Genomic DNA, 15,656 nt, shown 5'->3' with positions numbered 1-15,656 from the left:
GGCGAGGAGCTTGTTTTTGGCTGCTTCTTCAGCCTCACTGAGTGGTTGGGTTTTGGCTAGGAGAGTGTCTAAGATGGCAAGCTTCTGGAGTTTTTCTTTCCTATCCAAATCCACCTTCCTCAGTTCAAGTACCGTCATATAGTAATCAACAGACTTCCCATTTGCATTACGTTTAGCTTTTGCAGCCTTTACACCTTCAGGGCGTATCTCTTCTTCACCAACACTTGTGGTTGAAGTTTGGGAATCTGATTCAACGGTTTTCCTCTTTGAACTTTCAGAAGCTTTAATGCTGTTCAGGTTGAGCCATTTCTGCTCATACCTCAACACACACCACGCATGCTCCAGTGTGAATTTGGACCCCTGATCCGCGAAGAATATTTCATGGGCCACCTTGAGTACATCGTTCTCATGCTGACCACTAGATATCTGTCTCTCTGCAGCCGCATATGCACCACAAAACTTGGATGTGTCATTACTGATTTTGTGCCACCTCTGCTTATAGTGGACATGCTCGCTACTTTCAACACAATCTCCACCAGAAAGAGCTGCGAAGAAATAATCTCCAACTCGTTTCCAGAAAGTGCCTGATTTTTGGTTATTGCCGACTATAGCGTCCTTAGAGGTATTTAACCAGACACTGATCAGCATCTCGTCCTCGGCTGGGGTCCATTTATGTCTCCTCCCACGCTCTACGGGTGGATGTGTGGGTGGAGTTGGAGCCTCACACTGTTGAGAACTGAATTGAGGGATCTGTGAAGATCCAGAAGGAAAACTCTCATAAGGAGAGTTCCCATCATAAACACTTTCGTGTTGACTGTAAAGAAGGCCCATATAACCAGTAGACTGGCTATACGGAATCCTTGGATCCATAAAATAAAGAAGATAGAAGTGAAAAGAGAATAGAAGAAGGAATGTGATAGAGTTATACCAGAGAAAAGAGAAAGAAGATGATGGAGATTAAATCGAAATTGTGAAAGAAGGGTTAAATAGTTGAAAATGGTAATTAAAACTACCATAATGACCTAACTACAAAAGTACATCTCAGTTACTACACATTACACAACAATAATTACCTAACTACAAGTGCATTAACTACCAAACAAACTAGCCTTGCAAACAAACTACACGCTTTGGTCACAATCAAAACAGACTCGACACTACCAAGAAAGTGTGGCCTTGCAAACAAACTAGACGCTTTAACTATTATACAAACTAAACGCTTTGGTCGCAAACAAAACAGAGAAAGAAAACTAGACGTTTTAACTATTATACAAACTACATTACTTTCGAGCTGAAGAGAAAGAAGTTTACCTTCAACTATGGAGGAAATGGTTGTTTTTCTTTGATCTCCTTGCTAATACAATCCTGGTGATCGAACCTCACCTCACCTAATAACCTCGGAAACATAAGAACACACATCTCAGTTTCATCGATAACAGAACACATTTACCAAATGCGAAGAACACATTATACATCTACTGAATCGATAAACTCATCTCACCTCACATACACAATCTATATCACAACTATAATCTACGATCGAAATCCCTAAATCTACACGATAACATCACATAATACCACTATCATCTAATAACCACACTCTCAAAGACTAAAGAGACGAAAATATATGATACGAAATCCCTAAATCTATTGCAAAGCAAGCAAATCAATCAAAGTCTAAATACATGCAAACCTCAGCTAAAGTAGATCGAAAACATAAACCAACTACATGCAAATCATAAGGAGGAGGAACACATACCCTTTCACCTTCGAATCACAGAGAGAACGGTTGAGAGATCCGCCAAGAGAACCGCGGAGAGAATCGAGAGAGAAGGAGATGCGCCGAGAGATCGATGGTGAGAACCGCCGAGAGATGCCTCGGAAGGAGATCCGTCGAGAGGAGACGACTTGGGAGGAGATTCGTCGACGGGAGAACCGTCACGAAGGAGATGTGCCGTTGAGAGCAAAATCGCCCTTTCGATCGCCCCGAGAGAGAAGGAGAGAGACGAGAAATGTCGATCTCGATCCCAAATCGATTTTGCCCTAACGAAAACTCTTCCACCATTCCCTTGCCGACACGTATCACCTAAGGACAAAAAAAAATATGTTAGCTAACGACAAAACGGACGCGTCCCAGCGTATATGTTGCAAATTTGATTTAAATTAAATCATATACTCCCTAACGACTAAAGATAACGACGGCGATAATGTTGCCCTTGTTATAAATTAAGCATTGAAATGATCATCCACTTCTTCACCAAACTCAAGCACTATGATCATCCACTTCTTTACCAACTCAAGCACTATGATCATCTACTCATCAAACACTATGATCACCCACTCATTTACCAAATTAAGCACTATCTTTGTTATTTTATGTATTGTTGTTCACTATAAATACCATCACTCATCTCACTCTTTTGTACACCATAAACAAGAACAAGAGTAATTCATCAAAGAATCATTACATTTTCTTCTTCCTTCTTATAATAAACTCTCTCCCTTATATTAGTGTTATTTACTTCCTACGGGTATTAAATTCTACTATTATTTAAATTTCTCGATACTATAAATTATAAGTTATTTCATAACACGTTATCAGCACGATCACTCTGCGATTCGGTAAAATTTATTTGTATAATTTATACCCTGTTATAATGGTCGGTATACCGCCTCTACTATTATTTATATCATGTTATAATGGCCGGAATACCGCCTATATTATTTACTAGTAATTTAATTTATTTATTGGTCGGCCGAGCCGCCTTATATCCTGTTTATTATTTATTGGTCGGCCGAGCCGCCTTATATCCTGTTTATTATTTATTGGTCGGCCGAGCCGCCTTATATCCTGTTTATTATTTATTGGTCGGCCGAGCCGCCTTATATCCTGTTTATTATTTATTGGTCGGCCGAGCCGCCTTATATCCTGTTTATTATTTATTGGTCGGCCGAGCCGCCTTATATCCTGTTTATTATTTATTGGTCGGCCGAGCCGCCTTATATCCTGTTTATTATTTATTGGTCGGCCGAGCCGCCTTATATCCTGTTTATTATTTATTGGTCGGCCGAGCCGCCTTATATCCTGTTTATTATTTATTGGTCGGCCGAGCCGCCTTATATCCTGTTTATTATTTATTGGTCGGCCGAGCCGCCTTATATCCTGTTTATTATTTATTGGTCGGCCGAGCCGCCTTATATCCTGTTTATTATTTATTGGTCGGCCGAGCCGCCTTATATCCTGTTTATTATTTATTGGTCGGCCGAGCCGCCTTATATCCTGTTTATTATTTATTGGTCGGCCGAGCCGCCTTATATCCTGTTTATTATTTATTGGTCGGCCGAGCCGCCTTATATCCTGTTTATTATTTATTGGTCGGCCGAGCCGCCTTATATCCTGTTTATTATTTATTGGTCGGCCGAGCCGCCTTATATCCTGTTTATTATTTATTGGTCGGCCGAGCCGCCTTATATCCTGTTTATTATTTATTGGTCGGCCGAGCCGCCTTATATCCTGTTTATTATTTATTGGTCGGCCGAGCCGCCTTATATCCTGTTTATTATTTATTGGTCGGCCGAGCCGCCTTATATCCTGTTTATTATTTATTGGTCGGCCGAGCCGCCTTATATCCTGTTTATTATTTATTGGTCGGCCGAGCCGCCTTATATCCTGTTTATTATTTATTGGTCGGCCGAGCCGCCTTATATCCTGTTTATTATTTATTGGTCGGCCGAGCCGCCTTATATCCTGTTTATTATTTATTGGTCGGCCGAGCCGCCTTATATCCTGTTTATTATTTATTGGTCGGCCGAGCCGCCTTATATCCTGTTTATTATTTATTGGTCGGCCGAGCCGCCTTATATCCTGTTTATTATTTATTGGTCGGCCGAGCCGCCTTATATCCTGTTTATTATTTATTGGTCGGCCGAGCCGCCTTATATCCTGTTTATTATTTATTGGTCGGCCGAGCCGCCTTATATCCTGTTTATTATTTATTGGTCGGCCGAGCCGCCTTATATCCTGTTTATTATTTATTGGTCGGCCGAGCCGCCTTATATCCTGTTTATTATTTATTGGTCGGCCGAGCCGCCTTATATCCTGTTTATTATTTATTGGTCGGCCGAGCCGCCTTATATCCTGTTTATTATTTATTGGTCGGCCGAGCCGCCTTATATCCTGTTTATTATTTATTGGTCGGCCGAGCCGCCTTATATCCTGTTTATTATTTATTGGTCGGCCGAGCCGCCTTATATCCTGTTTATTATTTATTGGTCGGCCGAGCCGCCTTATATCCTGTTTATTATTTATTGGTCGGCCGAGCCGCCTTATATCCTGTTTATTATTTATTGGTCGGCCGAGCCGCCTTATATCCTGTTTATTATTTATTGGTCGGCCGAGCCGCCTTATATCCTGTTTATTATTTATTGGTCGGCCGAGCCGCCTTATATCCTGTTTATTATTTATTGGTCGGCCGAGCCGCCTTATATCCTGTTTATTATTTATTGGTCGGCCGAGCCGCCTTATATCCTGTTTATTATTTATTGGTCGGCCGAGCCGCCTTATATCCTGTTTATTATTTATTGGTCGGCCGAGCCGCCTTATATCCTGTTTATTATTTATTGGTCGGCCGAGCCGCCTTATATCCTGTTTATTATTTATTGGTCGGCCGAGCCGCCTTATATCCTGTTTATTATTTATTGGTCGGCCGAGCCGCCTTATATCCTGTTTATTATTTATTGGTCGGCCGAGCCGCCTTATATCCTGTTTATTATTTATTGGTCGGCCGAGCCGCCTTATATCCTGTTTATTATTTATTGGTCGGCCGAGCCGCCTTATATCCTGTTTATTATTTATTGGTCGGCCGAGCCGCCTTATATCCTGTTTATTATTTATTGGTCGGCCGAGCCGCCTTATATCCTGTTTATTATTTATTGGTCGGCCGAGCCGCCTTATATCCTGTTTATTATTTATTGGTCGGCCGAGCCGCCTTATATCCTGTTTATTATTTATTGGTCGGCCGAGCCGCCTTATATCCTGTTTATTATTTATTGGTCGGCCGAGCCGCCTTATATCCTGTTTATTATTTATTGGTCGGCCGAGCCGCCTTATATCCTGTTTATTATTTATTGGTCGGCCGAGCCGCCTTATATCCTGTTTATTATTTATTGGTCGGCCGAGCCGCCTTATATCCTGTTTATTATTTATTGGTCGGCCGAGCCGCCTTATATCCTGTTTATTATTTATTGGTCGGCCGAGCCGCCTTATATCCTGTTTATTATTTATTGGTCGGCCGAGCCGCCTTATATCCTGTTTATTATTTATTGGTCGGCCGAGCCGCCTTATATCCTGTTTATTATTTATTGGTCGGCCGAGCCGCCTTATATCCTGTTTATTATTTATTGGTCGGCCGAGCCGCCTTATATCCTGTTTATTATTTATTGGTCGGCCGAGCCGCCTTATATCCTGTTTATTATTTATTGGTCGGCCGAGCCGCCTTATATCCTGTTTATTATTTATTGGTCGGCCGAGCCGCCTTATATCCTGTTTATTATTTATTGGTCGGCCGAGCCGCCTTATATCCTGTTTATTATTTATTGGTCGGCCGAGCCGCCTTATATCCTGTTTATTATTTATTGGTCGGCCGAGCCGCCTTATATCCTGTTTATTATTTATTGGTCGGCCGAGCCGCCTTATATCCTGTTTATTATTTATTGGTCGGCCGAGCCGCCTTATATCCTGTTTATTATTTATTGGTCGGCCGAGCCGCCTTATATCCTGTTTATTATTTATTGGTCGGCCGAGCCGCCTTATATCCTGTTTATTATTTATTGGTCGGCCGAGCCGCCTTATATCCTGTTTATTATTTATTGGTCGGCCGAGCCGCCTTATATCCTGTTTATTATTTATTGGTCGGCCGAGCCGCCTTATATCCTGTTTATTATTTATTGGTCGGCCGAGCCGCCTTATATCCTGTTTATTATTTATTGGTCGGCCGAGCCGCCTTATATCCTGTTTATTATTTATTGGTCGGCCGAGCCGCCTTATATCCTGTTTATTATTTATTGGTCGGCCGAGCCGCCTTATATCCTGTTTATTATTTATTGGTCGGCCGAGCCGCCTTATATCCTGTTTATTATTTATTGGTCGGCCGAGCCGCCTTATATCCTGTTTATTATTTATTGGTCGGCCGAGCCGCCTTATATCCTGTTTATTATTTATTGGTCGGCCGAGCCGCCTTATATCCTGTTTATTATTTATTGGTCGGCCGAGCCGCCTTATATCCTGTTTATTATTTATTGGTCGGCCGAGCCGCCTTATATCCTGTTTATTATTTATTGGTCGGCCGAGCCGCCTTATATCCTGTTTATTATTTATTGGTCGGCCGAGCCGCCTTATATCCTGTTTATTATTTATTGGTCGGCCGAGCCGCCTTATATCCTGTTTATTATTTATTGGTCGGCCGAGCCGCCTTATATCCTGTTTATTATTTATTGGTCGGCCGAGCCGCCCCTTATATTCTTTGTCTCCATGATCTTATTTGTCATATTAAATTGCATCATTAAAGAGAGAAAGTTTGATAATGATCCACTTTTCTTCTCTCCTATTTTACCACCCCCGAATAATTCTTGAAGTTTCTGCTTCTTTAATTTACTTTTTGTTATTATATGTTCATCTTTAGTTTGGATTATTGGCTCGCTATCGTAAACTTTTGTACCTGAAAAATAATATTTATAGTCAAATGAAATTTGATATTATTAATAAAATAATGAGTTGTCCTTCATTTATACGATTGGTATAAAGGATAAATTAGTTCAGATAATATTTTGTCAGATTTAGACCGCACCTTTATGAGAGATTTGTAGTCTTAAGTCTTGATAAGTTTCTTTAAGCAAATTAATCCAACAACCCGTAAATGAATATAGTTCATGATATTCGATAGGCTTAAAATAATGTTCTTTCTGTTTATAGTGTAGGATATTACGCCTAAAACATAAAAAAAAATTTAAAGACTTATTTCTTTTATAAAAAGCAACATTAAATTATGTATTAAAAATGATTCAGTTAGTCACAAAAAAACTGTGCTAAAAAATCACAAAAAACTCTAAAATATAATTATTTAAAATGTTTTCAATAAAATTAAAATTAACCTAAAAATATCTTGAAACATCAGAGTAAGCGTATCATTGAAATTATCACCTCAATTAGTTATCTGACACAGTAATCATTAGTATATGATTGGAGAAAGAAGAGAAAAGGTGACGTAATTGTAGTCCCTGCTAGGCCTGCGACTTTGACCCGGTACCGAATACCAGAACCGGATCCGACCCGAAATACACCGGTTCGGTTCGGTTTCGGCCATAGGCTAATTACCCGATGGGTTTCGGTTTCGGATTTTACCCAGAACCGATCGGATACCCGTTTAAACCGAATTCTATACTTAAAAATATATAGAATTGCATCCCCCGAAGGTCAAACCCAGGTCGTATGAGTGATACTTCAGGGACAATACCACTAGACTAGCTCAACTTCGATGTACCTAAATACATATTACTAATATATATATGATTTCAATTTATATTTCATTAAAAATAAGATAAAATAAATAAAATAAAAATATTTCGGATATCAAGTATGGTTTCAGGTAAAATTTAACCGAACCGAATGTTACCGAATTGTTTCAGATTATATATGGTTAATTTCATCAAAAATCCGAACCGACCCAGAACCGGTCGGAACCGACCCGGAACCGGTCGGAAACGATCCGAAACCGAACCGTAAGTTCACCAAGTACTATTTGGATGCAACTTTCAAATAACCGAACTATCCATAACCGAATGGATGTTACCCGAAACCAAACCGAATACCCGAAATGCCAGCCCAGGCCCCTGCCACTCAATGGGCGAATGTTTTTATTGGGCTCTACAATTTGTTACTGGAGAAAGACCCATTTTAACTGGATAAACATAGGCCCAACATACATGTATGTGAAGTGTCAAACATATATTATACATCATTCCTTTCTAATTTCAGTACCCTAAAAACAGTATCTTTCAAAGCTTTGATGATTTGTTACCAAAATAGATACACAACAAAAACAAAAAAGGATTTATCAAGTCCAATCCCTTAATGTTAAACCAAAAGTATATAAGAAAAACTTAACCTAATTAACGATACAAAGTAACAAATTATAAAATGCTTGTCAATAACATGATTATTAAAATTAGATCATATATTTTCTTTTGGTAATGAAAACAATGATTTTTTTAACGTTGACTTATAATTTTTGTTTTGTTGTTGGTAATGGAGCAACAACACTGATACTTTTAAACCAATTCCTTAATAACAATATTTCTGCCACTGTTTCTTTGAATGTTCATCAGCATTGCGATTGGACGTGAAGGTGGTGTTCCACCTCTAATTGCACTTACACGGTCGGAGGCCGAGGTAAGCATTTTTCTTGTGTCTTTAAGCCTTGTGGCTTAAACCATTTGAGCTTTCTGATCAAATTTTCATCAATGTGTTGGTTCATCTTGTTCCAGCTCTTGTTCACTTGTGTTCATCTTCCATCTAAAAAATGGCTCGGTTCATGGCTGCATTAGCTTTGCCATACATGTTTGATGGAAGGTAATATATATTGCAGAGAGAAAAGCCCAATTCTGTCTTGGCCAAAAAGGACAAAAGAACTTCCAGAAGTCAAAGTAGATTTGTTGAAGGACAAAAAGGCAAAGAATATTGTACGCATGAGCCTAGGAAATTTGGTTCTGCGTAAGGTGATGAAGGAAACGACTGCGTTAGGAGTTTGGAAGGCTTTGGAAAGAGATTACCAAACCAAGACACTTCCTAATAGGATCTACATGAAGCAGATGATCACAAGAGCATCGAGGAAAACCTAGATATTTATTTTAAGCTAGTTTCAGATCTTGAAAGTCTTAACATCAACATCAGCGATGAAGACCAGGCTATTCAAGTTCTATCTAGCTTGCCCCAGCAATTTGATTCACTAGTTGACACGCTCAAGTACAGAACGGCAAAAGAAACTCTTACCATGGTGGAAGGAGATGGAAGCTTGAAAGCGTCTACGGTATCATCGAAGGAGGTGACAAGAGAGAGAAGGCAAGAATGCGGGCTTTAGGTGGAGATTGTTGAGAGAAAAGCCCAATTCTGTCTTGGCCCACTCCAGCCCAGCAAGAATCCTGTATAAACAAAAAGGAAACGTGAAGTTAGTTTCTTGTTTTGTTATGTCGGTCAAAGACGAACCAAGACAACAAGGAATAGGAAAGTTAAGAGGCTGATGATGTTATAAATAGAAGAGGTGGTCATGGCTTTAGAATGATCCGAAACAAATATACGAGAGCGAGGCAAATAGAGAGAGATCAAGAGAATCAATAGTTAAGGTTTTGGTTCTAAAGAGAAGCTTGTGATTTCTATTTTGTTCTTGTAAAGTTACTCATTGATAGTGAATAAAGAGGAAGAGCTTTTGATATTGATTTCAATCTAAGTTTAAAGCACTAGGCAAAGGTTTAAATCCTAACAAGTGGTATCAGAGCAATCCAGGTTTGATTGCAAGTGCTAGGAGGAGATATGGAATCAATGTCCGGAAAGTTCAAGGTTGAGATATTTGATGGAAAAGGTGATTTCGGGTTATGGAAGTACAAGATGCTAATGCAGTTGGGGCTTCTAGGGTTAGATTCTACGATTCAGGAAGTTACGGTCACGCTGTCTGATACAGACACGGAGAAAGACAAAGAACTTCCAGAAGGCAAAGTAAATTTGTTGAAGGACAAAAAGGCAAAGAATATTATATGCATGAGCCTAGGAAATTTGGTTCTGGGTAAGGTGATGAAGGAAACGACTGTGTTAGGAGTTTGGAAGGCTTTGGAAAGAGATTACCAAACGAAGACACTTCCTAATAGGATCTACATGAAGCAGAGGTTTGCGAGCTTCAAGATGGATGATCACAAGAGCATCGAGGAAAACCTAGATATTTATTTTAAGCTAGTTTCAGATCTTGCAAGTCTTAACATCAACATCAGCGATGAAGACCAGGCTATTCAAGTTCTATCTAGCTTACCCCAGCAATTTGATTCACTAGTTGACACGCTCAAGTACGGAACGGCAAAAGAAACTCTTACCATGAATGACGTGATTAATTCAGCATACTCCAAAGAAGTTGAACTAAAGGAGAAGGGATTGCTGAATAAATCAAGGTCTGATGCAGAGGGTTTGTACGTGGAGGATTCAAGGGGGAGATCAGATAAAAAGGGTTACATAGGAAAATCTAACGGCAGGGTAGATCTAAGTCAAGACAAAGGTTCGATAAAAGAAAAACAAGTTGTTTTATATGAGGAGAAGAAGGACACTAGAAGAGAGAATGTCCTATGAGGATACATAAAGAATCTGTAAACATTGCGACAGAGCCGAAGCAACCGTTAGTGTTAACAGCTAGTGTGCAAGACACTAAGCAAGAATGGATCATGGATTCTGGATGTTCTTATCATAGTACATCAGCCAGGGAGGTTATGTTTGATCTCAAGGAGTTCAATGGTGGTTCAGTGTTAATGGCAAATAACACTCAATGTGAGATCAAAGGAATTGGGAAAATAAAATTTCAGAATTCAGATGGCTCTGAAGTGATACTCAGAGGTGTTAGATACATACCGGAGGTGACTAGAAATTTAATTTCCTATGGGATGCTAGAGAAATCAGGTTGTAAGTATAAAGGAAGCAATTTCAAGGTGCACTTCTACAAAGATAACATGAAGGTGATAACAGGAAAATATCACGATGGAGTTTATTATCTACAAGGCACAATTGCTAAGAGTAAGAAGAACATGCCTAGAGTGGAGAAAGAAATCAGAAAGAAGAAGTTAAAGAAGGTGACGTTCACAACAAGTCTGATACGGGGACCAACTCCACACGGGTTTCAAACAAGAGACTCATCAGCTCAAGGTGGAGACTCTTTCTTGACAGAAGAAATTGAGTCTAAGGGTAGCAATAAAGAATCTCAGACAACAGAATCTTCAAGGGATGATTTTTTGTTTGAAAAAAAAGCAAGGCATATGGATGGTGATCTCTTAGCACACGTTTTGGCTGCACCGGAAAAGCTTAATATGAAAGAAGAATCAGAAAGCAAGGATCAAAAGTGTTTAAAGGAGGCTTAGGAGAACGTGGATATGGAACTTGGGAATGAAGCTGAGGGAAAAGTTTCAAAAATATTGGAGGATGGTATCTTTGGAGAGAGAGTTACAGGAGATGCAACACTATCTAAGATCCATACCAATAATCAAGATGGTTTACAAAGAAAAGCAGTACCTGGAAAGGAGCTTCAGGTTCGCTGCTGTTCCATAATCGCCTAAGAAGAAAAACGCTCTAGATAACTCCATTATCAACGCTGTCTCAAGCTCGCAGAGATAGAGGAGGAGAAACAAGTAAGTTTCAGGTTTATATTGATAATGGAAACTCAAGGTGGAGTTTAAAGAGTTACCTGTGAGTATGGATGCGAGGCAAAGGGTTTCAGCTCGAGGTGGAGCAGCTGAAACACAAGAAAAATTCACTCAAAGGTATTATGTAGTCGGATGAAGAAGTTTAAAGTCTAAGGATGACCTGAGAAAACGTCTTAAACTGCAAGAGAAGCTGAATGGAGACGAGTATCTAGGTCGGGGAAAGAAGAAATAGATCACCGGAGAGGAGAGAACGCCTTAAACAGCTGCTGTGGTGGAGGATAAACACCAAGGAGAGTTGAAGGGAGACGAGTATCGCAACCGGGGAAATCGAAGCAGATCACCAGACAAGTATAATAACATCACAAGCATCATCTTAATCAGGTTAAAGAGACGTAAATTACCTTACCAGGAAGTTGAAGGGAGACAGGTCGTAGTAACAGAAGAGTCTCCAAAGGGTCACCGGAAACGCATGAAGGACTGTCAAAAATCAAAAGGGATTAGTGCTTATAACTTCTCAAGGAAATAAGTGAAAGTTTTCAAAGCAGAGTCACAACTCATATGATCTTACCGGAAAGCTGCAGTATCATCGACAAGACAGATTAAATCGATCACCACCAGCAGTTAGAGATTCGTCAGTCACCACGAAGAAATCGCGAGCTTCTTGGAGATTACAGGCATCTCACGATGAAGAACAAGCTGGTGTTACTATCAGATGATGCAATTTTACAGGAGGTTGAGTTGATGATTTGAGAAGTTGAAGAACTCTTGGACAGAGGAATCGGATAACCGATTAAATGTCATCAGTGGTTTTGATCACTACAGGGACGTCATTGGCGTGGAGCATGTCGGAGTTGCAGAGAAGTACCATGGAGGGATTAAAGACAAGGGTAGATGTGACGCTGGTTGGAGAAATGCAATTAACAGTTCACCGGATGAGACAGGTTATGTTCAGAGGTTATCTTCATCTCCCTTGACGATGCACATCTTCATCGCAATCCAGTGTAAGGAATCAAAGTGAGATAGATAGGGTGAAGAAACGGGACTCGCCGGAGACGGAATGATTCATCGGCGAGACATCATCACCGTCCCAAGAGATTCTAGGCAGAAAAAAGGGAGATGAGTGAAGATAGACGTTTCTAGTTTCGTGTTCATGGCTCACTGCAAAGATAAGGACAAGGAGCATGGCGACAATGACTCAACAGCGAAGTTGTCACATATAGAGTTTCAGATCAAAGGTGGAAGGAGATGGAAGCTTGAAAGCGTCTACGGTATCATCGAAGGAGGTGACAAGAGAGAGAAGGCAAGAATATGGGCTTTAAGTGGAGATTGTAGAGAAAAAAAAGCCCAATTCTGTCTTGGCCCACTCCAGCCCAGCAAGAATCCTGCATAAACAAAAAGGAAACGTGAAGTTAGTTTCTTGTTTTGTTATGTCGGTCAAAGACGAAACAAGACAACAAGGAATAGGAAAGTTAAGAGGCTGATGATGTTATAAATAGAAGAGGTGGTCATGGCTTTAGAATGATCCGAAACAAAGATACGAGAGCGAGGCAAATAGAGAGAGATCAAGAGAATCAATAGTTAAGGTTTTGGTTCTAAAGAGAAGCTTGTGATTTCTATTTTGTTCTTGTAAGGTTACTCATTGATAGTGAATAAAGAGGAAGAGCTTTTGATATTGATTTCAATCTAAGTTTAAAGCACTAGGCAAAGGTTTAAATCCTAACATATATAACTCAAATAATATAAACATCTAATTTCAGTTTTGACTTTTAATATTTATCAAATGGCGGAAACATGATGTTTGAATACGCTGTGATGAGAGGAACTTCTTCATCAAAGAGCACGTCAAAAAGCATAAGCTTAGATGGGGCAAGAAGAATGGCTCTTAAACACATTGAAGCTTTTGTTATAACTTTCATGGATCCTCAAGTCTTTGTAGCTGCAGCTGTTTCATCTACCTTTACTATGTTGGCACAAGTGACAGAGAGACCTCGGATACAAGAATCTGGTCACTTGAGATTAGAGATGTCAAATGGGCCGGCTATTAATGGGCAGCCCGTGTCCAAATCAATATGGCCCGAAATGGTCAGATCCATATTGGACCAGAATTAAATGTTGTCCAAACGAGCTAGCCCAATTACATCCATGGTCTAAGCTGGGCTTTACCACTTGGACAACAGACGGCCCAATAGACTTAAATGTCTAGGGTTTAGAAAAGTGGGGGAAAACGCAAATCTTCTGTTTCATCGATTTCTTCGATTCTCCTTTGGCGATTTCGATTCTCCTTTGGCGATTTCTTCGATTCTCCTTCTCCTTCTTCGATTCTTCTTCGATTCTTCTTCGATTCTTCTTCGCTTTCATCATCTCTAAAGCCTAAGGTTAGATTTCGTGTTATGTTATGGGTTTGTGTTATGGGTTTTGTTAAGACCGTTTTGATTATTAGCTACTGATTCGTGTTATTCGTGTCATTTTGTGCGTTTCTTCCACCTCACACTGGTTCAAGCATTGCAATGAAGTTAATGGAGATATTGAAGGAATGAGGCTTGGATAAGAAGGTGTTTACTATAACAGTGGACAACGCTACTTCAAATGATAACATGCAAGGATTTATAAAGAGACAGCTTCACAGAAATTTGGTGTGTGATGGTGAATTTATGCATGTAAGATGCGCGGCATACTTCTTGAACTTGATTGTTCAAGATGGATTGTCAGTGAAGCTCTAGAGAAGATTAGGGACAGTGTGAAGTTTGTAAAAGGTTCAGATTCTAGGGAGAGGATGTTTGAAGCTTGTGTGGAAACTGTTGGCATTCAGAATAAGAACAATGCTGGTCTTATTTTGGATGTGGCCACGAGGTGGATCTCGACCTACTCGATGTTGTCTAGAGCTATTAAGTTTAAAGATGCATTGCGTAATCTCTCTGAAGTTGAGCCAAGCTACAAGTTTTTTCCTTCAGAATTGGAATGGTCAAGAGCAGCACTCATCAATGAGTTTTTGTCTCCATTTGCTGAGATGACAAAGCTGGTTTCAGGCTCTTCATACCCTACTGCCAACCTGTACTTTATGCATGTGTGGAAAATAGAAACTTGGTTGATATATCATGCGGCTTCAGAGGATGAGGCAATACGTGAAATGGTGAAGATCATGAAGCTAAAATTCGATAAATATTGGGAGGATTACAGTGACATAGTTGCAATTGCTGCTGTCTTGGATCCAAGGTTGAAGTTCAAGTGCTTAGAATACTGTTATAGCACTCTAAACCCATCAACAAGCAAGTCTAAAGCAGATTGTATCCGTAAGAAGATAGAGAAGCTGTTTCGAGTGTATAAGAAGACTACTAAGACCACGACAGCAACAACTTCAGAAACCACATTGGAGAATAGCTTACCAGCTGGTTATGGTGTAAGTAGTCAATCATTAGTTAGTGGTTTGCTACTTTGGATAGATCTTAATCACTTTTTCATGTTTATAATGCAAGAGTTTTATGCATTCATTACTCAAAATGCAGAAGAATGGAAAACAGCTTTAGATAATCTACTTGGCTGAACCGCCCATGGACATGGCTACCTTTCCGAAACTAGATGTCTTAAAATACTGGAAAAACAATAAAGCCTGGTTTAAGGAATTGTCTCGTATGGCGTTTGATGTGCTTTGCATTCCCATTACAACTGTTTCTTCAGAGTCATCTTTTAGTGCTGGAAGCCGGGTCCTTACCAAGTACAGAAGCCGACTACTACCATCCAATGTACAAGCTCTCATCTGTACAAGGAACTGGATCCGTGGGTTTGAACCGATGAGTAAGTCATCTCATCTCATCTTTTACTTGTTTCTTGAACTAGGAACTAGGAAGAATAGTAGTGATCATCTTTTACTTGTTTCGGCTATGTGAAATGTCTTGTGAAATGCCTTGTGAAATGCCTTGTGATCTTGTGATCTTGAACCGATGTTAGCTTAGCTAGATATTCGGTTAAAGTAGGAACTAGGAAGAATAGTAGTGATCATGATATGGTCTTGACTCTTGACTTCTTGTTGATGTGTTAGGTGATTCCGAAGATGAAGAAGAAGAGAAGGAAGGTGACATTGAAGAAGAAGAAGAAGAAGGAGAAGGAGAAGAAGAAAGAGAAGGAGAAGGAGAAGAAGAAGAGGAAGAATGCATAAGTTTAAAACATGAATGTTAAGTCTATGACATATTTAAGCTTGTTTGTGTGAACTTGTT

The 15,656-nt window shown here is 39.9% G+C and overlaps 1 protein-coding gene across 1 annotated transcript; it reads left to right on the top strand.

Annotated features, from left to right (window-relative positions):
* Positions 1-14,107: 14,107 nt before the first annotated feature.
* Positions 14,108-15,237, top strand: LOC106329965 (zinc finger BED domain-containing protein RICESLEEPER 2-like). The gene is made up of 2 exons (XM_013768551.1): positions 14,108-14,842; positions 15,121-15,237. The coding sequence occupies exons 1-2, from the start codon at positions 14,108-14,110 to the stop codon at positions 15,235-15,237; spliced, it is 852 nt and encodes a 283-aa protein (XP_013624005.1).
* The last annotated feature ends 419 nt before the right edge of the window (positions 15,238-15,656 follow it).

Source organism: Brassica oleracea, chromosome C3 (genome assembly GCF_000695525.1).
Source record: "Brassica oleracea var. oleracea cultivar TO1000 chromosome C3, BOL, whole genome shotgun sequence".
NCBI lineage: Eukaryota > Viridiplantae > Streptophyta > Magnoliopsida > Brassicales > Brassicaceae > Brassica > Brassica oleracea.
Note: the sequence above shows the minus strand (reverse complement) of the source record. Positions and strands in the feature narration are given on the sequence as shown.

Bases quoted from the DNA above. Each gene is read 5' to 3' on its own strand.
- LOC106329965 (XM_013768551.1), top strand. From the start codon at position 14,108: ATGCGCGGCATACTTCTTGAACTTGATTGTTCAAGATGGATTGTCAGT. The intron at 14,843-15,120 runs GTAAGTAGTCAA...CTGTTTCTTCAG, and splicing joins GCTTACCAGCTGGTTATGGT to AGTCATCTTTTAGTGCTGGA.